The sequence below is a fragment of the Coenobita brevimanus genome, chromosome 1, assembly GCF_032717465.1.
Source record: "Coenobita brevimanus isolate Jiangsu-jjx chromosome 1, ASM3271746v2, whole genome shotgun sequence".
Lineage (NCBI taxonomy): Eukaryota > Metazoa > Arthropoda > Malacostraca > Decapoda > Coenobitidae > Coenobita > Coenobita brevimanus.
In genome coordinates this window covers 62,232,276-62,258,549 of record NC_136954.1, presented here as the reverse complement: position 1 = coordinate 62,258,549, position 26,274 = coordinate 62,232,276, and the positions used below count along the sequence as shown (strand labels likewise).

The 26,274-nt window shown below is 42.3% G+C and overlaps 1 protein-coding gene across 1 annotated transcript in view; it reads left to right on the top strand.

Annotated features, from left to right (window-relative positions):
- Positions 1 to 318: 318 nt before the first annotated feature.
- LOC145399928 (uncharacterized) overlaps positions 319 to 26,274 on the top strand; it is a 120,780-nt gene continuing 94,824 nt past the window's right edge. The window contains exons 1-2 of the mRNA XM_080272470.1: positions 319 to 485; positions 2,605 to 3,116. Of these exons, the coding sequence (XP_080128596.1) occupies positions 319 to 485; positions 2,605 to 3,116 (679 nt within the window). The remainder of the gene's footprint in view (positions 486 to 2,604; positions 3,117 to 26,274) is intronic.

Genomic DNA, 26,274 nt, shown 5'->3' with positions numbered 1-26,274 from the left:
TGATAAGAAGTGGATGCATTTCATTTTCCGTTTTCGTCGAACTTTGGTAAATGGTGGATAATAGTCGCTGAAATAGTCAAATAGATAATACGGGTTTCTATATCCTTATAGCCCAGACAACCAATTAAACCAGTCTACAGCGCCATAAACGTAGCGCACCTGTTCCCGCCATTGCACTCCCCCCCCCCTCCCCACCGGCCTCTTCCTCATCTTATCTCCCGCCTGACTAACCCGTCTGCCAGCCACACGATAACAGACGGTGAAGATTACCCTCCTCGTGGCTCAGGCGTTATCAGGGAGTGTGTGTTGGTTGGAAGGATGTCGCTGTGTCAGTGTGTGGGCGACCAACGCAAGCTGAGCGCGTCCTGTCCCGAGGTTGAGATGGTCTGCCATGTAATGGCCACACAGCTGGGTAAGTGGGGTTATGACTCGGCGCACGCACTTCAACGCAACCAACGCACCAAGGACAACTTTATACCTTGTCAGTGATTGTACCTGTACAGAATGGTGTTACTGAAAATAATTTATGTTGTACAAAAAGTGCTTATGTACTGTTACGTGTTCAACGCAATCAGTGCACACGTAGAACAGTCGCAAATCTGGACCAGAGACCGACCGATGTAGAATATAATGTTGACGAAAAGTGCCTCAGTTACCTACAACAATTTATATCTTCAAACCTGTTGCTGATTTTGAACTAGAGACAGACTGAAGGGTAAAGAAAATAAAAGTGCCTCTAAGTGTCAAGTCAGTGTAATACCCGCCTGTGTTCATGACCAAGCAGGAACTCAGCGCTTTGTTTATATAATTTTGAAAGATTAGCATGGAACGAACGTTTGTGAACTAGAGTTGGAATATCGGAATAATAGAAGAAACATGTGAAGTGAAAGTGCATGAGTAATTTTGAGTAGATAGGTGACCATAGATACTGACTGAATACTGCACAACGGAGTAACGGGATCTTGGGAGACTTCATAAATAAAGGAACCCTACCAGACTACGAAGTGAGAGTGAATATTGAGTGATTGTGAGTGGAGTGGCGAAGGAATGAGTGACCAGAGGGTTTTAGTGAAGATCAAGGTTAGCCTAAAGGAAATCGAACTTAAGAGGCTTTTGAAGAATAATGGAAGTTGGCAGTCTGGGCGTGAGTGAAGGCATTTGTAGACGGGTTAAGGAGTCTCGCTGTTTTCTCCCCACTCCATTTACTCCCTAGCCTCCTCATTTTCTCCCCAGCCTTGTCACACACGGTACTCCCATTTTCCCTTATTTCCTCCCCATCTCTCCCATTCTGCTCCTTCATACTCAGTGACCATATAATCCCATTTCCTCATTTGCTTCCCCAAACCCAGCCCATATTCCCCTTCTCCCTCAGGTACTTCCCACCTTCACCCTCCTCACCCCACCATCTTCCCATTACCCAGTTTTCCCCATTTGCTGCCAAGAACCCACCCCAATTTCCCAATCTCCCCACATTTCCCTATTCTGCCTCCGTTCCTGAGCCCACTCCTCATCCCGTATCTCCCTCCCTGTTTCTTTTTCCTCTCCCCCACACATGACCGAGACGGGGAGTGTAGGGGGTAGGGGTGAAGGTGGGGAGGAGTCGGTTGCTTCCCCCCTCTCTCCCACCTTCACCACATACTATGGCCAAGGACGAAAGGCAAAATTCAAGGACTTTATGTTGATGAAGTTGGGGAATGAGTTGCCCACACGCTCTCCCTCCTCCCCTCCCCTCTCCGCCACAGCACCCCAGCCCCCCTTCTCCCCACCCCCATTAGAATTTTCCTCCTCCCCCTCTCCCACGGATCTTTCCTCCCCCTGCCGGATATCCTCCTCCTTCCCTTCCTCCCCCTCCAACCATGTCATCTCCCCTTCCTCCCTCCCCAGCCATGCCTCCTCACCTTCCTCCCTCCCCAACCGTGTCACCTCACCTTCCTCCCTCCCCAACCATCTTTCCTCCCCTCCCCATCGTTCTTCCTCTTCCCTCCCCAACCATATTTCCTCGCCTCCCCACCCCTCTCCCCCTCTTTATTCCTCCCATCCCAGTCGTGTCTCCTCCCCTTCTTCCCTCCCCACACATCATTCCCCTCCCTCCTCTTTCCTCACCCACACGTCCTCCTCTTCCCAGATCCCCAGCAGCATCTCCCCACTCACCCCACTCATTCTCTCCGACTGCCAATCCCCACGCCCGTTCCCCACCTCACCCCCACACCCACTAGACTTCAGCAACGCACGCCCAAAATCCCCAAACCCGCCCAAGAAGAGGAAGAGGGATGAGGAGGAGGAGGAAGGTGGGGAAGAAGGAAAAAGAGAGGGGTTATTTTCCACCCTCCTCACCTCCCCCCCTCTCCCCACCGCCACCTCCCTCCCCCCTTCCTCCCCCTTCTCGGATCTCCCGACCCCCTGCCGGAAAGCTTATCGTTTTGAGCTCCCTATTTCTACCTCCTCACCCTCCCCAACCTTAGCCTCCTACCTCCCCTCCCCCATCACCCTCACCCCCTTCCTTCCCTCTTCCCCTATTACCTCTCTCCCCCTCTCCCCCCTCCTCCCCTCCACCTCACTTTTCCCCACCCCCTCCCCCTCCCTCACCCCCGCCTCCACCCTCAGCTCCTCCCCACCACCCCCGCCCTCCCCCTACGCCAACCTCCCACAGCTTATTAAACTCCCCAACTCTCATGACCCATCCTCACCCCCCTCCCCTCACCTTCGGGCTGCCCTTCTGGCTGGGAACATCAAACCACCTCATCACCAACACTCGGTCCAGCCCAGTCCCGCCCACGGACTCACCCATCACGCCCACATTCCCGCCCGACCCGTCCCAACACCCTACAAAGCCCGATACGCCCGATTAAATCACGCCCAAACCACCGCCAACCCCCACGGACAGTCCAACCATTTTCACTTCCAGAGTAGCCATCCTCACGCCCACACTGGCTACCCCTACGCCCGCATCAGCCCCGGCCACGCCCAAAGCGGCCAGGGGTACGGGCAATACGGACCGGCAACCACCCACTTGTCGGATCTCCCCGCCCATCTGTGGCCGGGGTGCACGAACAAACCACTCCCAAACCACGCCCACACCCGCCTCTCACAGCCCCCGCCCCTCATCCCGGCGCCTGGTGAGTGTTTGTTGTTTTGATCGCATCTGATCCTTTTTTTTTTTTTTTTTCATGTTGAGGATTTTAAATATACCGTAATTATAAGGTTCCTGTCCAACATGCTCCCCCTGCGCACACACACACACACACACACACACACACACACACACACACACACACACACACACACACACACACACACACACACACACACACACACGAATAAGGTTCGTGGTTGACAAATCCCCCCTACTCTCACACACACACACACACACACACACACACACACACACACACACACACACACTCACAGTAAGGTTGCCGGTTGACGACCCCCCCTACACACACACACACACACACACACACACACACAATAAGGTTGCTGGTTGACGACCCCCCCTACACACACACACACACAGACGCACACAGTTTCCTCTGATACTGTCGTCACCAATTGCATCCTTTCCATGTTTTCTGTTTTGCTTGCTCCCGTTTTTTCGTAATGATGACTATTCTTCCTGTACAACTGTATTTATTTAATGACCAGCTCATGTTCCCCTTATTGTTAGTCGCGTTTTCTTGCTTGGTTTCTTTCTTTTGGTTTTCTTGCTGTTTAATTGTGACAGGCGCTTCTACCCTTCAGAATTAACCGATTCTGACCAAACTTGGACAGTGACCAGCCTATGACCAAGTTGTGTCTGCAAGCTTTTGGTTGCTCGTTTCCTAGCAACGGCCAAAAGAAGGCTTTTTTCGTACGTTTCACGTTTTGAGCTTTGGAAGCGTTACTGATGGCCGTAGAAAACTCTGACTTCCTCTAGCGTGATCTTGAGGTCATTCCCTGTCGGACGTGTGCCATCTGTTTTCCTCTCGTGGTTTTCGAGTGGCAGCCCTGCGACGATTGGCCTCAGCGTCCCCAGCAACCCGTACTGGTTTTCAGAAATGCTCCCCTAGTTCCCTGGCGGCTCCATGGAATTGAATGAAGGTTTGCATACTTAAGTCATTGACTGGTACAAATTTCTTGCGTACACCTACAGATATGTGTTACGTTGGCCTGGTCAGGGGTCAGAGGTTATCATGCGAAAACGGTGAAAATAGCTAATATCACGCGACTATGCTCGCACGAAGTGCAAAGGCTCAAAAAATTAAGCCAAGGCCATGATTCTTGGGTGGAATGTTGCACTGGAGTACCTCCATACTCTTGGGTGGGATGCTGTCCTTCGGTACTGCCATACAGGAGTGACTTCATACCGAAACTTACTTCCAGTCGCTGACAAAGCTTAGTCCGCTTAGAGCTGGCCATCGTCACCTAAAGGCCTGTAAAGTTGTTTATCCGTGTTTTAAGCTCTTCATTACGATTCGTAATTTTATTGGTGCTACTTCCAGACAATTTCTTTCAGTCTGAGAGAGACTTCAAACTTGAGGGGTTAGATATAGCCCTCATTAATCCTTTCATCACGAGGCCCTTCCTAAGCCGAATGATTATGATGATTGTAGGAATTATGATGGTGATGATCGTCGTCGCCGGAGCCATCCTAAAAGCTGAATAAAATCGTCTGGAGGTAGCAGGAATAAAATGAAAAGGAAGGTCCTCGCGCTGAGTGGGTTTATATTTGGCATGGGCCCGGTTGTCAGTATGTTTCGGACACGCGAGATGCGAGTGTTGCCTTGTTCCTTTGATTTTAGTTGTCCCAAAATAAAAGGCAGGTCCTCTTGCTGAATGGGTTAATATTTGGCTTAGGCCTGGTTTTCATTATGTTTTGGACACGCGAAATAAGTGTTGCCCTGTTCCTTTGATTTTAGGTCAGTCCCAGTGTTTATATTGCTACCATTAACCCAATCGTGGTCCGGACATCGCCAGTATTTTTATTCAGCTAACGCCAGACGATTTTATTAAACTGAATAAGTCTTAGGGCCTGAGTGTGATAATAGGAGTAAAGTTAGCTATCTCATGGTCGGGATTGAGGCATTTACTTCAGACGGTTTTATTCAGCTGAGAGAGAGAGAGAGAGAGAGGTATGTTTCTGGGTAGAGAGTGAGTATGTCTGTGTATCGTATTCTTGGACTCATTAAATTTTTCCTTCGTAATTGGACTGTCACTTTAATGTTTCGTGTTGTCTCGTTGGTCTTCAGCAAGTAAGATTCCTTGAGGGTAACAAGAATTGAGTGATAAGGCTTATTTTATTTCCTCGTATATCTTATCTCTTCGTACGATTAGTTTTGTTCATTATTTTTCACTCACTTAGGATTTTAGCTATTTTCATTTTTATTTTGTTGAGCAGATGGATTAATATATTTCATGGTAATTCGTATCTCTTTGTTATATATTGATGTGTTCATTTTTTTTTCCTTCACTTATAATATTGCACATTTATTGTCTTCGTCTATAGTAGTAATATGTTAATTTTTTATAATCAAATAATTCTGTGTGTGTGTGTGTGTGTGTGTGTGTGTGTGTGTGTGTGTGTGTGTGTGTGTGTGTGTGTGTGTGTGCGTGCGTGTGCGTGTGGTTCATTATTTTCGCCTTGGTAATAAATCAGTGTTGCACTGTGTCCGGTATGACGTCATTGGCTTTCCACATTATCTCTTATCCCTTGGCTTCTGAGCAATGTTATCGTTCCTTGGTTGGTTTATATTACATTTACGTCACGGAGCCTCCGCCCGTCTGTGTGTGTGTGTGTGTGTGTGTGTGTGTGTGTGTGTGTGTGTGTGTGTGTGTGTTGAAAGGTGGCAGAAGAGTTTTTATTTGCTGTTTGTCAGTCTGTATTTGAAGGTGGTTAGCCCCCCCCCCCCGGTCCTTTTTTGTGTGTGTGTGTGTGTGTGTGTGTGTGTTGGCTGGAGGGAGGAGACAGGACTTCACTCGTCAGTCTGTTTCTCATTGAAGGGGTTAGATACAGCCTTCATTAACTCCTTTATTATTGGTGTTCCAGAGGTACATACTCGAGAAAAAAAAAAAAAAAAGCTTCATCGCATTGAATGGCTTTATTTGTGGAATGTTCTTAACTCGTCACTTACAGTACTAATACGCTGATATTGTTTTACCTTTTTTTTTTTTTTATATATACTCTAAATTGGCCTAAAATTTCCATCACTCCATCTTGAATACTAAGCTGTAACAAGAGATTAACGTTACAGTATGATGCTGATCACGAAGATGTGCAGTGAAATGGATGTAGAGATTCAGTTCTTTATTTTCCATTCTTCCACAGACCTACGTGAAATAAGCTGCGAAAGTACAAAAATCTGGGCCAAGTTAAGGTAGACTACCGTAGGTTGTATTATTGTTTTGATCCGTGACCCTTCAGCTCGGGAAAGTATAGGTCATTGTATCCTTGCTGCTGCCAGACGATTTTATTCAGCTAGAGACTTTTCAAACTGTAGAGGTCGTCAATCCTTCATTTACCCCTACACTACAAGAGACGTCCACTAAGGTGAATAAAATCGTCTGTAAGTTTGTTTTCACCTGATTGAACTGGGCCACTGCGTGAAAGTCGATAAGCCTTAGTTATGAGAGAGAAGTGAGTCTCCTTGGTTACACAATTTTTACGCTAACTTTGCCCAAATTTCCCATTTCTCCATCTTGAAATCATCTGTAACAGTAGATCAGCACTGGACTATGGTGCTAGTCACGAAAAAGTGCAGTGACAGGGATGTAGAGCCGTAATATTGTCTTTTTCTGCCATTAAGCACCGTGAATTGAGCTGCAAAAGGACAAATAATCAGGGTCAAGCTCAAGTAAAAGGAGTATAGTCAAATCAGGCCGGCCACACTTGCCCATCAACTGAGCTAAGAGGCGGTGGGGATGGTCATGATGTAAAAAATAAATATATAAGTAAATGAATTGACAGGTTAACAGTACAACCAGCCAATCCTGTTGTGTTGGTAACTTGTCACGTCTTTCGTCATACTCTATTATTTTCCTTGTGAGTCACGTCCCGTGCTCTTCACCGCTTGACACTTTCACTTCCTTGACTTAGTTTTCATTCTGCTTCAGCACCTGGCGACCTTATTCAACATTTTTATTTATTTATTTGTACTTGAGTGTCGAGACAGTGGATTAAGGCTATATTTAACCTTCCCAGTTCGAAGTCTATCCTAAGCTGAATAAAATCGTCTGGAAGTAGCAGGAAGACCTGTAAAAATAAAGCTATATCTTGGATTGAAGGGGATATTTCTTCATGTTTCCAAGTATACCCTCTTCACTTTAACTTGGCCTAATATTGCCATCCCTTCCATCTTGAATGCGCAGTTGTGACAATTGATTAACCATTACTATGCGATGCTTGTCACGAAGAAGAGCTATGGAGAGGATGTAGAGCTGCTGCACTGTTTTTTCCTGTCATCCTGGTATGTGAAATGAGCTACAGTAGGTCGGAAATCCTGGCCAAGTTAATGTGAACGAACTATAGTCACGTTTTTATAATGCTTCTTGATCTTTTTAACGCCTATCATAGTTTTCGTAATAATGAATATCACTTGTCTGTATGTCCTTGCCCCACTTGTCTTTATGTCCTTGCCCCACTTGTCTTTATGTCCTTGCCCCACTTGTCTTTATGTCCTTGCACCACTTGTCTTTATGTCCTTGCCCCACTTGTCTTTATGTCCTTACCCACTCGTCTTTATATCCTTGCCCCACTTGTCTTTATATCCTTGCCCCACTTGTCTTTATATCCTTGCCCCACTTGTCTTTATGTCCTTACCCACTCTTCTTTAGATCCTTGCCCCACTTGTCTTTATATCCTTGCCCCACTTGTCTTTATGTCCTTGCCCCACTTGTCTTTATATCCTTGCCCCACTTGTCTTTATGTCCTTGCCCCACTTGTCTTTATATCCTTACCCACTTGTCTTTATATCCTTGCCCCACTTGTCTTTATGTCCTTGCCTTACTTCTCTTTATATCCTTACCTCACTTGTCTTTATGTCTTTGTCTCACGTTCTGTGTCTTTGCCCCACTTGTCTCTATGTCCTTGCCTCACTTTATGTCCATGCCTCACTTCTCTCTATGTCCTTTCCTCAATTCTCTATGTCCTTGCCTCACTTCTTATGTCTTTGTCTCACTTGTCTTTATGTCCTTGCCTCACTTGTTTTTATGTCTTTGCCCGACTTGTCTTTATGTCCTTGCCCCACTCCTCTATGTCCTTGCCTCACTTCTCATTGTATCCTTGCCCCACTTGTCTTTATGTCCTTGCCTCACTTCTCTTTATGTCCTTGCCTCACTTCTCGTTATGTCCTTGCCTCACTTCCCTTTATGCCCTTGCCTCACTTCTCGTCTGTGATTATTGGGATGGTCAACACTCAAGGTAGGCACAACTCCAGTACCAATATTATATAATGGGTAACGCCAGGTGATGCACGTCTTCTTAAGCCGAGAATGAGTCTGCGAACCTGGGAGTTTTGAAAGGCTTACAGTATGAAAGGGAATGTGCAGATTCATTATTATTATTATTATTATTATTAAATGTGGGTTGAGGCTATAGCATTTACATACATACATATATAAATACATACATACATAGAGTGTGTGTGTGTGTGTGAGAGAGTGAGAGAGAGAGATTGAATTCCATGGAAAGAGGCAGGAAAAGGTACCAGACTTTTGGCGCCGATAGTACAATACCGGTACCGAGAAGAGTGAGTGGAATTTGCGATGACGAAACTGCCATGCCATTATTTCTCCGATTTCCGCTGACCTTGCTAGTTGCCGATAACAGGTGGTTGGCCCCAGCAAGTATCACGTGTACTCGATAGGTGGGTCATATTCTGGATGACTGGGGGTTTCCTAACACCTCCTCCTAAGCGATTTGTTTTGCGCCTGTGGTTTATTTTGCACAGTTGGTTTATTCTTGCTGCTGCCGGATTATTTAGTCTTTTCCTTCTAGTGTGGTATATTTTATTTTATTCTTGCCATCTCCAGACGATTTCCCTCGCCTTAAGGTAGACTTTTTCAAACAGGGGGTGTAAGGTATCACCTCCTGTAACCTCATCAGTACGAGAGGTCTGTACCAAGTTGACTGAAATCGTTTGGCAGCAGCAAGAAGAGAGAGAGAGAGACTCGTCTATTGATGGGGTTGATATAAGGTTCCTACAACTCACTTCCAGCTGAATAAAATCGTCTGACGCTGGCTGGAGTCGAATCGAGAGTTGTCCCGACCAGTAGAGGGGTTGTGGTACCAGTATTAACCCTCATACTCCTTTGACTCAGCTGAATAAAATCGTCTGGTGTGGTCTGGTAAAAAATAGGTTACTAGGAGTTGTGCCGACCAGAAGAGGGTTAATAGCACCAGTATCAACACACAAGCTTCGAAAACTGGCCCAGCTGGGGGAAAAAAAAAAAAAAAAAAAAAATCGTCTGATGGTAAATGACACGAATGCAAGATTTGTGCCGACCTTGAGGGGGGGTTAATAACACGGCTTGCTGCTTATCTCGCTTCTCTCGGTAAAACCACGCCGTTAGGAAAAACATTTACGTAAAAATTTCCCCAGCAGGACGGGATACTTCTGTTGGGAAATTTCATGGGATGGTGGAGATTAGATAAGAATTTGTCATATTATGCTGGCCTACTGAGCAACTTCAATCCAGTGACTTATTTTTATTTTTGTTGCCTCCAGATGATTTTTATGGGGCATGGGTGTGATTTTTTTCAAACTGAAGGGGTTAGATAATATGACGTTCATTATCTCTCTCACTAATAGGTCACTCCTGAGATGAATAAAATCGTCAGGAGGTATCAAGAGAGAGAGAGAGATTTCCTATCGTTCCGTATTTTGTTCCAGCTGACTATTTTATTTAACCCACTTAACTAACCCATCCAGAAAAAAAAAAAAAAAAAACGCGCTGAAGGAAATCGTCGGGAGGTAGTTAGAATTACACTGGAAATACTGTCATCGGATTGAAGAGGTTAACACAGAGAAACAGCAGCCAGAATATTATCTCCCTCATTCCCCTGGCTTATATTGTTCCTCCCGGGGGAGAATTCGGTCGTGTATCAGTATTAAAAAAAGACAGTGAAAGGAAAAAAAAAGATAAAACTATTGCTTCTTTAGTGTTAGTTGATAAATTGTTGGAAGACTATTTTTAATCATTCCAGTACAGTTAAAAACAAAATATCTCATCTCTAGGATCCGTTGAAAATATTTGAAAAAACTTATTCTTTCACTATTGTAAAAAAATAAAAATCTTTTGCACCGCTCGAAAAATTTTGTGAAAAACTACTGTACTGTTAATCTTTTCAGCACAGATAAAAACAAAAACCCTCTCTTAAGGATCAGTTGAAAAAGTATTGAAAAACTATTATTAACCTTTTTCAGTTCGATGGCTTTTACGTTTTATTTATTTATTTTTCTTTTATTTATTTATTTGCTACATCCAGAGGGAAGGGGTTTAATATAGCCTTCATAAATTCTATATCCACATCACAACATGAGGTCCTTTCAGAGCCAAACTACTAGAGTGCTTTCAGTCTGAATAATATCATCTGGTAGCAGGAATAATATGAGCAAAAATACCTCATTGGACTGAAGTGTTTTACCTCGCATAATATATATTTAAATAGCAACAACAACGACAGCAATATCATCAACCACCAACAGCAACAACAACCAATAATATAATTATCATACCACCACCACCTCCAACAGCAACTTAACCAGATGTCGTTTCTTATATTTTATTCATGATGTTTCCAAAAATATATATATTTAACCCATTTCCTCCCAGTGTCCTCAACGGAACTGGTCATTTTCAAAAGTAAAAGAAGGGAACCCCGAGGTAGGGACCTATAAGCTTCGCGACTGTGAGCCGACAGGCGGAGGGCGGTACGCTTTGTAGACATCAGGCAAAATCCCTCTCACAGGAGCTCTGGGAGCCAGTGGGTTAAGGGACAAATGAAAGCCACATCAAACCACTCCAGTTCGAAAACAATCCCTCCTAAGCCGAATAAAATCGTCTGAAGGTTGCAAAAATAAAATAGAGAATTTTGGTTGATGGGGTTAGGGACTTTCAGTTTCGTGTTATTATTTATCATGATTTTTCTCTCCGACAGGGAGAGTATGTTTTCATCCCAGTTTGTTTGTTCGTTTGTCTGTTGGCAGGATTACTGAAAAACTAAAAGAGATTTGGACCAAATTTTGTGGGGGTAGATAGCCCACCTGCCAGGGAACAATCGATTAAGTTTTGGGATCGATGCAGGTCGTATTACAGATCGTATTACAGAAGAGTGGTTTGGAAATTGCGTTGCTCTTGTCGGAGAGATGCGCTCCACTGAGTGCCCCACTGGTTTTTATATTTATTTCCTTTCTTTCTTTATTATTATTGTTTATCATTTACTTAACTACTTCCTTGTATGTTCTTTTATTTTTGTTTTGTGCCTGGAAGTTTTGTGATAATCTTTTTCTCCATGTTTCCTGTTTCATAATTTTTTCAGTTTTGTGTGCTATCATTTTTGTATCATACTTCATTGGTATCTTCCGTGAGAGTGGGTGCACTGTGTGTGTGTGTGTGTGTGTGTGTGTGTGTGTGTGTGTGTGTGTGTGTGTGTGTGTGTGTGTGTGTGTGTGTGTGTTTGTGTGTGTTTGTGTGTGTGGTTTTGTGTGTGTGTGTGTGTGTGTGTGTGTGTGTGTGTAAAAGGATGTTTGTGTGTATGTGAAAGGATGTATGTTTTGTCAGTGTGAAAGGATGTGTATATGTATCTGCGTGTGTATTTTTTTGTTTGTTCGTATGTATGAGTGTGTGTTTGCACGTTCTGGCTCGTGAATATATACGTACGTACATGGTGTGCATTGTGTGTACGTACAAGTAGATAATGTACGAGGTATTTGACCTTATGTCCGTCCGTATGTGTTCTTACGTGTGTCCGTATGTCCTTATGTGTGTGTGATTGTCCCTGTGTGTGTCCGTATGTGTCCTTATGTGTGCCCTTATGTGTGTCCGTTAGTACTGTTCGGTATATATCTGTAATTTTTTTTTTTAATAATAAATGGTATATAAACATTACATTATAATTAGTGTGGCCATGGTTGTGTGCGTGCGTGTTAATCAGTACCGTGATAAGTCGTGTGCGCGCCTGTGTGTGTGATTTAGCCAGTGAATGTGTACGTGGGGTTAGTGTCAGGAAAGTGTGTGTGTGTGTGTGTGTGTGTGTGTGTGTGTGTGTGTGTTATAAGGAAAGATTAAAAGCCTGACTTTTCCCTTTACCCCTTTCACTCCTATGACGTAATTTTTAACTGATTCCACAAGACGATTTTTTTTTTTTTTTTTTTTAGTGAAAGGGTTTCTTAAGGCTACATCTAACTCCTTCAGTTCCAAGAGCCTATACGGAGCTGAGTGAAATCGTCTAGAGGTAGCAAAAAGAGGTTAAGAATTACGTCATTGGATTGAAGGGATAAAAGAAAGTAAAGGAATAAGGCGAACCCGTAATTAAAATCCGTTCATGTTGTTATGCATTAATTACCTAACAGCTCTTCCTTACAGATTTATTCTATACCTTGCACCTCAGTGTCATGTGTGATATTGATGTAGAACATAATATTAAAGCGACATGATAACAGGCAAATGTTAAGATGTAATATGCCAAGTAAATCGCTGAGGGAGAAGTGTTACGAGGCCGCCTGCCAACTAGAATACGGCCTTTGGGTTTAAAGACTGACGGTCGTAGGCAGAGTGAAAGACAGAGTGAAAAATAATGCCCGAGTTTTACCATATGTATACTAGTGATTTCACCCTTCAACAGTTGCAGTGGAGAGTGGGGCAGAAAGGGAACGAGATTATGTGGATAGACGGGTGCTGCATGCCCGTCTTAAAGGAGGGAGTTAAAGGTATAAGTATTTAATAATAACCGTGTCCACATTAGTAGTGAAAACTTGTTGGAATATTCCCTTCACATAGTGGTCAGGTGATAGGAGAGAGAGAGAGAGAGAAACGTTAATTCCTTTAATTGGATTGTTTATTTTTAGTCTTGCTACCTCCAGACGATGTTTTTTCAACACTGGAAAGTTTTCTCCTATGGGAAAAATTTGAAAGTTATTTATAATTCCTCTTAATAAGAAAAATTTTTCAAGTAAATGTGTCAGGAGAAACCAGGTTCATACTGAAGTTTGCCTCCTTATGCTGAAGGGCAAAACGATCAAGTGAAATTGGGAAAATGATCGATAAAATGCAGTGATAAATATTTATAGAAGTAGATTATTTGAAAGTTGAAAAATATAAACAAGTGAAATACTGATGGTTGACCTGAACTCCATCGCCATCCTCGTCTGTAAGTTTCCACATCCGCATCCGTAAGTTTCCACAGCCGTATTTGTAAGTTTCCACATCCGTATCCGTAAGTTTCCACAGCCGTATTCGTAAGTTTCCACATTCGTATCCGAAAGTTTCCACGTCCGTTCCTATAGAAAGTGCAGCTGTGTAGAGGATGAGGAAATCAGTTGATAAGAGAGATGGTATGGTCGTATAGAGAGGGTGGATGTAGATAAGGCAGTAGTAGTAGTAGAAGTTGTAGTTGTAGTGGTAGTAGTATTTACAACCCTAGGCCCATTTGAAAATGAACCCAGTGGACTGCAGGCTGAAGTTGCCCTCCTCCTGCAGACCACTATCCTTTTGCGGGGGACTGAAAGGAAATTGAGGGACGTTTGTCTAACCAGAAAACTCCAGCACCCAGTTATATCGGTGCCACCTCATGAAGGCGCTTCTCTCCAGCACCAGATATGATGGTGGAAAAGATTATATATGAGCGATTTTTATGGTCGGGGAAGGCGTGGTAGGTCAAGGTTATGGATGGATAGGGTAATTGAATGTGTGAGAAGGAGAGGTAGAGAAGCTGATGAAGATGGGAACTGATATGGACTGAGCTGGCTGGATGAGTTAGCCTAAGTACGGAGGAACCCATTTTTTTTTTTTTTTTTTTTTTTTTTTTTTTAATTGATTCTGTCTGGCAGGTATATTTGAAACGCATCTCTAAAGAAAAATGCCTTCCCAAAATATAAGCAGATGGTTAAGCTTGTGAAGTGGAGCCAGGATTCCGGCGACTTCGGTGACGTGTGGATGAATGTGTGGCCCATGCACAGGCTTTGCTGTTGGTAGTTTTGCCATTTTCATACTTACTCCATTCTTGTTTCTAAATCCTGCCTAATTCTGTCTTTACAGTAAGCGTTAAAAAAAAAAATGTCAGGATAGGGATGATTATGATATGGTGAAAAAAATAAAGGAAAAAACTGTAATAGAAAGAACTAATCGCTCATGCTAGTGAGACCTAGTGAAAATCGTCAAATTATAAAATGTAAAAATGTAAAAAAGTTGGATAATTTAGGACACGAATTATAAATACAAAGCTAATTTTTAATCCTTTGAATCTGTGTGTTGTCTTTTCTGATATTTCTAGATGGTTCCACACGACTTTAATCAGCTAAAGATAAGTCTTTGGTACTGATGGCGTTAATTAAAACTAGACAATATTTAATACCCAGTTCGAAGAATCTATCCTAAGCAGAATAAACTTGTCAAATGGGAGGAGTAAACTGAAATAGGTATCCCCGGGCTCAGTGGGTTAGTCTGAAATTTGGTACAAAAAAATGGTGAATACAAATTTGGGCGATTGTTAAAGAAAATTTTGAAGATTTGAGAGAGAGAGAGAGAGAGAGAGAGAGAGAGAGAGAGAGAGAGAAATACACACCCATGGCAAGCCTTTTTTTTTTTTTTTTTTTTTTTTTTTTAAAAAAGCGTACAGTGTGTAGGACCGTAAGGTAGTGTGTGTGTGTGTGTGACGGAACTGGTCCACTTCAGCATCATAAATTATGGTTGGATGATTTTCGATGAGCCTTGATTGAGGTAGAATTGAGTCTCCTTGGTTACTAGTTAGTCAAACCTATCCTTCATTCGGACTGAAAGGGGTTAGGGATATTTGTCAGCTGAAAACTGACTACAGGAAAGTATGAGAGTGAGATACAACGGGGGGGGGGGAGAGAAGGAGATTGAGGATGAAATGGAGGGATGGAGAGGTATATGAGGGAGGGTGGTGTGAGTTGGGGGTAGGGCAGCTTTATGGCACAGGACAGGATGACTTGGAGGCTAAATTGGATAGATGTAAGATTTTTTTTTTTACAGGAAGAAATAAAGGCGCCATTTTGAATCAGGAAAGTCACATATAGGAAAAAAAAGATGGATGTTTATCGCAGGAAAGAAAATAAAACGAAGGATATATATAATCGTCTTGAATATATTTAACTCAGGCTCCTATGACTCACTCGGCGGAATGAAATCGTCTGGCATTAGTTGGAATGGGAAACTAGAATTATCTTGACCATTAGAGGGTTTATAATGGTCTGGAATAAAGCGGAAGTAAAGCGTCCTCGTTGTGAAGGGGATGAAGAGCGTTATACCACCAGCCTTCCGAAAATGATAACTGGTAAAGAAAATATACTGATAGATAAATAAGTAAATAAAAGTAAGTTAATAAGCATGGATAGATTGATATAGATGGATAGATAGACAGATAGGTAGGTTGATAGAGATAGATAAATTGATAGATAGACGGATAGGTAGATAGCTAGATAGATTTTGCGAGAAATTGCATACTGTAACTAAGATTTATTGAAGGAAAAACAGCGAGAAAATAGGGACTAGTTTCTGCCCTCCTTTCCTTGGCCCGTGTTCTCGTCGTGAAGGAAGCTCCCTAGCACCTCATCCTTACCGATTTATTTTTGGATGCGGCAGGCTAATTCCGTTGTGTACGTTATTTATACAGAGTGTGGTGGTAGTTGAGTGATGTAACACAGAAGAGGACCGCAAGGCGTAGTACGCAAAATAAATCGGTTAGGAAAAGGTGTTAGGGAGCTTCCTCACCCATCTAGAATGTGGGGTTCTGTCTAAAAAAAAAAAAGGGGGGGGGGATAGGTCGTGACAAAACCAAGACCATTTTTTATTTACGTATGACGTCATCGCCGGGAAGTCACGTGACCGGTGGACATGACGCCGCCATCTTGAACTTTAAGAACCCCGAGTGTAAAAATGATAATAATAAAAATGATAATAATAATAAATATACACAGATATATTGTTTATTATAGTGCTCCTGGATCAATAATAGAATAGCCCGTAATCGTAGTGAAGGGGTTTAAGAAGGACTAATGGGAAAAAGAATGGTAAAGCAAAAGATCAAAAGCCACAGTGGAAAGTTTTTTGTTTACTTGTCATCGTTGGGAGAGTCGCTTGACGGGCGGACATGATGACGCCATCTTGAATTTTAAGAAACCATCACATAAGAAAAAAAAATGTATAAGAAAACAAGAATACAGTATCCATGATCGTTTGGAAATATTTAGAGTTAAAAAAAAAAACTTGTTTGTAGTGAAGGGGTATTAGTTTCTTTGACGTTTCTGGAAAAAAAAAAAAAACGAATGGGGCTAATATTTGTTTACATGTGACGTCATCGGTGGGAAGTCACGTGCTTGACGGACGTGACGCCATCTTGAATTTTAAACGTACCACACAGGAAAGAAAAATAAATAAGACCTTAGAATTCTCTCTCTCTCTCTCTCTCTCTCTCTCTCTCTTAAATGTGACGTTAGCCCCTTGACCCGGGGAACTTAGTTATAACAGTCTTGCTACCCCAAGACGATTTTATTCAGCTCACCCGAGAAGCTTTTCGACGTGAAGGGGTTAGATACACTCAGCATCTAACCCTCCTCGCTAAATAAGGTTCATTCTTCAGTTGAATGAAATCGCCTGGGGAGAGCCTGATAAAAGTACAAAAAAAAAAAAAGTTACCATATTAAAGAGGTTCGGTTGATATTGGGCCATAGGAACCAGTGTGTTATTTTATTCTAGCCAATACCAGACGATTTTGTTCATCTGAGTGTATGTATAAGAAGCTGAGAGTGTTAATAGTATCTCCATTAACCCTCTCACGGACGGGACAACTCCAGTGCTTTATTTCAGCTAACGTTAGGTGATTCTCGAACTGAGTGAGTCATAGGAGCTTGTATGTTACCGTGATCTCGTCGTTAATACAAGTTCCCTTTCAGTTGAATAAAATCGTCTGGTGGGAGGTTGATTAACGAAAATGCGCAATCTTATTAAAGGAGTTAAGTAAATAAATAATAAGAGTGAGGAGTTGCACATGAGATATAAGATGGTGTTTTCGTATAGAAGATTAAACAGTAGGAAAACTTTTCATCAAGATAACCTTTGGACAGGAAACAGCTGAGAGAGAGACAGAGAGAGAGAGAGAAAGAGGCAAATGTTTTCCATTATTATATCGTTACACTAGAACCTGGTTAATCCGGACTAATTGGAGAGAAAGCCAGTGCATATTAACCGATTTTCCAGAGAAACCGGGTTATAGAGGAAGGAAAACACCACAGACTAGTGAAGAGGTCTTGAAAGCAGTTTTGAATGGTCTGGAGCACAGTACTGAACATTATACATTTTTCCCTCCGCCTTTGGTATCACTGTAATTCACGGGAAACACATTATAAAATTTACAATATAGACAATGAAGAAATGATTAAAGCAGTATTTATGTATGCACGACGAATCTTGGACGTAGCTGAGGCCAGAGACATGCTACGTCTCAACGTTTGTGGTAAGCGGGAGTGATTACTTCTGCACCGTCTGTACCGTCAGTATAAGAAGAAATAATACTTGTAGTGTTTATTTTTCAGAATTGTTAAATCTTCCTGTGTTCATCTTCTGGAAAAAAAAAATCAGAGGAAAAAGCACAACAGTACAGAATATTAGACTGTTCAAGCCCGTATGTTTACAAGTTTTCTTTCTGAGACCGTACGTTCGTTCCATGATTGTGTATGTCTCGAGCGTTGCGTGATTTGTGAGCGCCAATAATGTTCAGGAATACAGTACACGGTATTTAGGTGCAGGTTGCGATATCCAGGGGTTATTTGTAAGTAAAAATATCCAAGGGTTATTTGTAAGGGTAAACACGTGGGTGAGCATCGGGATTTAGCTTGTTTAGTCGGGAGTGGTTAGCCAGTCCTTGTGAAGCGGGTTTCCGGATAACAGGAGTCCGGATGAGGTGAGTTTTACTGCCATTATCAGTGAAGTTATGATGACAGAGAGAGAGAGAGAGAGAGAGAGAGACGCACTGATATCCAGATTTTCAACTTCAAAATTTTCCTTCTTTTTATTTTGTTGGAATTATGGTGGAGAGAGAGAGAGATTTCAAAATTTTCCTTTTTATTTTGATGGAATTATGGTGGAGAGAGAGAGAGGTCCAAATTGTAACTTCAAAATTTTCCTTCCTTTTATAATTGATGGAAGGTGCTACAGGATGAGAAAGAATGATTCAATTTAGCGAATGTAGGTAAAAAATGATTAAAAAGAAAGACTTTGTGTGGTTCTCAGAAGAGCTTGACAAAGGAAGGATGTGGTGGTGGTGCGTCGTGGTGGTGATGGTGGTAGTTGTGGTAGTTGTGTTATTTGTTGTAGTGTCGGTGGTGGTTGTGGTGGTTGTGGTAATGGTTGTGATCGTGATAGCAGTAGTAGTGGGTGTGTTGACGGTGGGGGTTGTGATATTGATGGAGGTTGTGGTAGTCATGGTAGTTGTGGTATTGTGGTAGTAATGTGATTTGGAGAGAGAGAGAGATCCAAATCGTTTTCTTAGCTTCACATTTTCCTTTCCTTTTATGCTGCTAAAATTACATGAGGATGGTGCAAGCGAGTGAGACACAGTGACGTGGTTAATAAGGGATGAGGAAAACTTACTTAGAAGAAAGACAGCGTGTGGTTCTGAGAAGTACTGAATTAGGAAGGATATTGCGGTGGTGGTGTGGGTGGGGGTAGTTTTTGTATGGTAATAGTGATACTGGTTGTGGTGGTAGTTGTGGTTGTGGGAGTGGCGGTGGTTGTGGTTGTGGTGGTAGTTGTAGTGGTGTTTAAGTAGCGGTTGTGGCAGTGGTGGTGGTTGGTAGTTGCGGTGTTTGTTGTGGTTGTGATGGTGTTTGTTGTGATGGTGTTTGTTGTGATGGTGGCTGTTACGGTGATGACGGTAGTTGTGGTGCTGTTTATTGTGGTGGTGATGGATGGTAGTTGTGGTGTTGGCTGATGATGGGGGTGGTGATGTTAGTTGTGGTGGTGGTAGTGGCAGTGATGTGTTATTGTGCCAATGGTGGTGGTTGTGGTAGTGATGGTAGCAGTGGTGGTAGCTGTGGTGGTGGCCGTGAAGTGACAGCAGATGCCCTTCACAAAACAAGTCCAGTTGGAGGGAGGGCATGTTTAAATTTAGTTAAAAATAGAAGTAGGGACTGTTGTTGTTCTAAATACAAGAGTAAGTAATGATTAAATATATACCTGTAGGCTCAGTATCAGTAGTAGTAGTAGTAATAGTGCGATAATAATAGTTGTGGTAGTAGTAAGAGCACTGTAGTAGTTGTGATTGGTAGTAGTGCAATAATGGTTGTAGTAGTAGCAGTAACTGTGTTAGTGATTAGGATGATGGTTGGAGGTCAGGGTGATAAAGAGATAACAGATACCCTCACCACCAATAGCAGTACAAAGTTTAGTGAGGGGGGGGGAGGCAGGAAATGTGGATAGTATGAGTAGGAAGGAAAAGGACGGAATGAAAAAGGTAATTGTGTGATACTAATATAGATTGTATATGAGAAAGAGAGAGAGAGAGAGCGAGAGGAAGCGAGCGAGGACTTTTCACTGATGAGAACGGTGGCCGTCATACACAGTAATATAATTTACATAGATAAAAAAAACATTGCAACACCAGCAAGCTACTTCTGCTGAGTCATGTTGGTACACTTGTCAGGTACTTGGTCCAGTGTCCGGATCGTAGCGTGCCTGAGGGGTGCGAGGTGCTGTTTCATAAGCAAAATATTCTTGGCGTAGATTGTCTCTTCAAAGCTCTAAGTAGAACGTGAGGAATTAAAGGCTTTGTTTTGTGATGGTCATTTTAATGTTTAATAATTAACGTAGCTCCATAGCAATCCTGTTAATGGCAAATGTAGGACTGGGTGAGGAGGAGGTGAGAGGATGAGAACTGGGGAGAGGGAAGGATGGACTGGGAGAGAAGGAATAAGAGGATGAGTGTTGAGAAGAGGAGAGTGAAAGATGGATTAAGAGAGAGGAGGTGATAGGATGAAAATTGAGGATGGGGTTGAGGAGACCAGATGGAAAGATGGACTAAGAGAGAAGGAGGTGAGAGGATGGAAATTTGGGAAGGGGTTGACGAGAGGAAAGGTGGAATGAGAGGAGGTGAGAGGATGAGAATTGGAGAAGGAGGAGTGTGGGCTGGGAAGAGTGGACTGGGAGAGGAGACCTGTAATTAATGCCTATCGACTGCACGAGGATATTTTAGGCAGAGTCAGCTAATCTTCCAGAACACCATATGAACCAGTCGTTTTACATCCAAGTCCCTAATTGTACTACAGGAGGGAGGAGGAAATGAAGAGGGTGGAGGGAGGGAGGGGGAGAATAAAAAGGAAGGATGGAGGGAGGGAGAGATTGGAGGGGAAGGATGGAGGGAGTGAGAGAATGAAAGGGAAGGATGGAGGGAGTGAGAGAAAGAAAGGGAAGGATGGAGGGATGGAGAGAATGAAAGGGAAGGATGGAGGGAGGGAGAGAATGAAAGGAAAGGATGGAGAGAGAGGAGATAAGGAAAAGAAATAGAAGGACAAAGCAGGAAAGAGAGACGAGGAGGGTTGGGAAAATAGCTGGTATGATGCAGTGAAACAGAGAGGGAGTGAGAAAGGGGTAGAAGGATAAAGTGAGGAGATAGGGACTGGGAAACAGGTAGAAAGATTAATTGAGAGAGAAAGAGAGAGAGGCAAAATCAATTGATGAAGTTAACAGAGGCAAGGACGTGTTGAATGCTGAGCCCCCCCCCCCTTTTTTTTTTTTCCAATTAAGGAGGGACTACAAACTGGAAAGGTTAATTATTCCCAAACTGAAGAAAATCGTCAGAAGGTAGGAAGAATGGAAGTAAGAAAAACCCGTGTCATGAGGGTGAAGTAGCGTAAACAGCTAGCGCGGGTTGTGTGTGGTGGGCGGGTGTCAATTTTAAGAACATATAAGCCTCACTGACAAAGCAAAAACCCACACGTCCACCCCAGAGCATAGCACAAAACCGTCCGTTGTGCCAGCCAGGTCCCCGTTTCACATCTGGCCTCAGAGTGCGAAAAGACTGGGGAAAAAGGAGACCCAGGTGTTTACGTCGGCCCGAGAGAGAGAGAGGGGGGGGGGGTTAAAATGGGGTTCTTCATTGTGTGTGTGTGTGTGTGTGTGTGTGTGTGTGTGTGTGTGTGTGTCAATCCCACCCTACAGAACTGAACAAAATCGTCTGGAGAGGGCAAGAGTATAAAAAATATATATATTTTAATGAAGTTTATGAAATCTGCATGAATAACTTGTAAAATAGAGAGAGGCAGAAGGGAAGGGGATTAATAAAGACTGGATTATTAGTTTATTACCTTGATTATGAACGCAGCTCTACGTGGCGGGATAATATCGTCTGAAGCTAGTAAGAAATAATCCAGAAGACACCAATGTAATAAAGACTCGATAACCTTATTTAGAGAAGAGGGGAAGGAGTGAGATGGAAGTGAAAGTGATGTTGCTTATTTCTCTCTCTCTCTCTCTCTCTCTCTCTCTCTCTCTCTCTCTCTCTCATCCTACCAGCGTGTTTAGGTGTAACTGCCAACCTGACTCTATATTTTGTCATTGCTAACACCCTCAATCTTGCTACTTCCTGACAAATGAATCTAGTGTTAGGTGAGATGTCTGGTAGGAAAGGAGCTAATGAAAGCTGTATCAAACTCCGCCAGTAAAAAATTATATATCCCAAGCTAAATTTAACCGTGTGAAGATAACAAGATTTAGATTAGAGATGATTGTACTAGAGGTTAATGAAAACAGTGTATACGTAGATGAGAGACGCAGAGGTAAATGAGAAAATAGGGCTTTGCTTATCCCGATTTTGATACTGCCATACTGACGTGTCTGCGAGGGACTGGAGACAGAATGATATATAGACAGTGTTGAGTAAGGCGTTCTTGGACTAATTTCGTAAATTCACTTAAATGATATTGTATGGTCTTAGTATTAAAAATAGTATAAATGTCATGGCAGAGAGAGAGAGAGGGGAGAAAATTATGATGTATCGATAATAAATGGAATCCCTGTGTCAATTCTCTATGTAACTAATGTTCACTCAGTCACTCCCAAGGTCAGTTCTGAGCCAAAAGACAAAAATAAATTCTTGTTATGCAGCATGTAAAATAAACCATAAAACTGAACATCTATGTGGAGGGGTAAAGGGAAGACTGGGTAACGTAAATAGAGGCCTGCTTGAATGAAGGAGGAAGTGAGAGTGCCTGCTTATTTTATTGATTTATTATTTTCTTAGCAACGCCACCGATATAACACTGGGCCAATGTAAGGCCCGGCCTGCACAATAGGTGCGAACGAACCAGTATAACATAAAGGGGAAAAAATGGGCAAAACTTCGCATAATAACCCTTTCATTCTGTGGCTAAAACGTACGGTCAGCGGGGAAAAAAAAAGTTAAGGTATACGTAATAAACTCATTTGCTGAAACGTAAAGGGGGAAAAAAATCAGTAAAAATACGTACACTATTACTTCAGTGGCTCTAACGTACGGGGAAGAAATGAGAAAAAGTAACTGATAACCTCAGTGGGTCAGACGTAAGGGGAAGACTCAGCAACAGTAGGCTACGTAGAATAATAGCTTGACTAAAACGGGGACAGGGTCAGCGAGAACACGTCAATAATAACGGGTAAATTCATTGGTAGCCTATATAGTCAGTGGTACGTACCAGTATATATATTTTTTTCTCTTACGTTTTAGCCACGAAAGATGAAAAAAAATGTATAAACATCATTACGTGTTTAAGAGCCGTATATATATATATATATATATATATATATATATATATATATATATATATATATATATATATATATATATATATATATATATATATATATATATATATATATATATATATATATATATATATATATATATATACATACAGTATAGTATCTGCTATCAATGTTCTCAGGCTCTTACCACACTCCCAACTGGGGAAAAAAAAACAGTTTGGCGTTAATGAGAATGCAGTACTTGTACTAGAGTTGCCCCGACTGTAGCTTATGATCTAGAGATGTGCACAAGTGGAGTTCTGTTTGAGAGAGAGAAAATGTTTTGTGAATCGTGGCCCAGGAGAGAGAGAGAGAGAGATGGTAAGTGTGATAGGTCTCTTATATAAATCTCGTGATTTCCTTTTTCTTCCTAAGAGAGAGAGAGAGAGAGGATGATAATTCTTAAATCCTGTTACTTTCTTTTCTTCCGATAAGAGAGAGGGTGGGGGGGATGAGGGGTGAGCCAGTGTGATGTATCTTTAAAACATCACCTTGTTTCCCCTTCCAACTTCACACGATTATATTCAGTTTAGAGGAAGACGTTTTTCACTGCACTGGTTATTTTAGTATTTTTTTTAAATTAATTTACCTAGTTTTATTTTATTCCTCTGTTTTGTGTATTCATTCCTCTGTTGTATTCTTTTTATTTTTCCATTTTAAGTCGATTGCATATTAACTTGGGGTAGATTATTATTATTATTAGTAGTAGTAGTAGTTATTATTATTATTATTATTATTATTGTTGTTGTTGTTATTGTTATTATTTCGATATTGTTATTATTACTGTTATAATTGTTTTTATTATTATTATTATTATTATTATTGTTGTTACTACTACTACTACTACTACTGCTGCTACTACTACTACTATTATTATTAATACTTCTACTACTACAACTGCTACTGCTACTACTATTACTACTACTACTACTTCTACTACTGTTATTATTATTATTATTATTACCATTATTGCATTTATTATTATTATTATTATTATTATTATTATTATTATTATCCTCGCTTAAAGGTAGCCTTCGGCGGCCTCTCCGCTCGATGTCAAAAGGCTGTGTTACAGTAACTTCAATGTCCACAAAGAAAGCGATCCGCATAAAGGCTGCCGAAGCCGCTCGATATCAAAAAGCCAGAAATGAGTTATAACTCGGGAACCGATGACCCGATTGGACTGGAAATTGTTTTATTTTTCAAGTTAGAGCATTTTAACGGTGCCTTGCTGTGACAATAATTGCGCTACAATGTGCAGGTTTTTGCTGTGTTACGGTAACAAATGGGCAGACCAACAAACATACAGAAAACGGATCATTATAAAATGGATAGACAGAAGAGAGATTATTATTATTATTACTATTATGTTATTATTATTTTTATTTTTATTATTATTACCGGATGTGACCGAACGAAAATATTTGATTAACCATTCAGTTCGGGAGGCTTTTGTTTTTAACTCTGGACCCAGCCTCATACATCCTTTGGTGGAAAAAGAGGTCTGGATGATGATGATGATGATGATGATGATGGTGGTGGTGATAGTAACGACAGTGATGATGTAATATCGTCCGGTGTTTGCAGGAAAAAACAACCATGTGACCGCAGTGAAGGGGTTAAGTGCAGCAGCTTATCGTTTGCCAGGTCACACCCCAAACACCCTCTCCCTCCCACCTCACCCTCATCCCTCCCCTCCCCTCCATCCTCTCCCCCCTCACCCTCATCCCTCCCCTCCCCGCCATCCTCTCCCCCACCCCTCACCCTCTCCCTTCACCCTTCCCCTCCCTCCTCTCTTCCACCTCCCTCGTTCCTTTACTACTATGTCCTTTCCTCCCCTCTTTCTGTTCTTCCCCCCCCCCTCTCATCCTCTCCCTTTCCTTCCATCCTTTCCCCTCCTTACCCCCCTCCTCTTCCTTCCCCACCCCTCTTTGTACCCCTTCACCCCAAGACACACACACACACACACACACACACACACACACACACACACACACACACACACACACACACACACACACAGTCCTTTAGTCTCTGGGCAGAGGCATCACACTAGAATGTAGGGTAGTCCATACATTGCACATTCTTGCTATCCTTGGCTTATTCCATCATATACACCACACTCTTAATGAGCTGCCTAGCGTGGGATGTTCGGCCTGCTGCAGTTATCATCGCTTCTTATGTCACCATAACGGCTGCTAAAGGTCAACTAGTTGACCTTTGGTGACCTTGACCTTGACGCTGAGTCCCCATTTTCGAACTCGTCCAAGATTTTGGCCATATCTTGATACCCTGAATGTGTCATGTTGATAGCTCAAGCCGTTCATGAGATATCTTGTTTACCCACACACAAACAAAGCTAGCCAACCAACCTCTCCCCTAAAAAACATTACCACTCAGCTCGCTTACCATCCGCGTTGCGAAGCGAACGGAGTGGTAATGTTTTCAGCTGTGAGGTGGGCTGGCTGGGTTTGTGTTTTACATCCTGAATTTACGTCTAATAAGAAATGGAGGTGCAAAATTATGTGCCGAGGAAAAACTTTCCGGCTACGCGGGTGGGGAGATCCCATCGTGAGATGGCTTCTAGTTCTGTTGTTGTTATTATTATTATTATTATTATTGTTGTTGTTTGGTGGGGCCGATCACCATCCTCTCGCTCGGTGTAGTACAGCTCTCGGGTGACTGCCCTTTCCTCTCTTCCTTCTTTCCTTCACTCCCCTGCCTTTCTTTCCTTCATTCTTTCCCCTTCCTTCTGTCAACGGGTGACTCTACACTGAGTGACAAGCCAAATGGTTTCCTGTACACCAGGAAACTATTTACTACGCTAGGTGGAAACCATATAACCAAATTATGGCGCCTGGTGGTTTAGTTGGTAATTAAGGCGCCCCAGTCGGATTGAGCCTGTACAGGTTTGCATCCAAGGAGTGGTTGAGGTGTATTGTTCAGGTAATGCCACTCAAGGATGAGTGAGGCAGGTCACTCATCTTAAGTGTAAGGACCTTCGCTCCTCATTGGGCAACACAGGATTAGATGAATTATAATAATAATAATAATAATTATTATTGTTATTCAAATAACTCAGAGTCAAATGGCCACCTCGTACGGGATTATGGCGTCTGGCAATAGATAGATAGAATAGATTATTATTATTATTTTGTCCCTTGTTTTGTGGTCCCACTCACTCCATATATAACAGCGGAAAGAGTTAGGGTAGGTAAATAGAGAGAGAGAGAGAGAGAGAGGAAACCATGTAATAAAGTGGAAAACCCGAGAGAGAAAGAGAGAGAG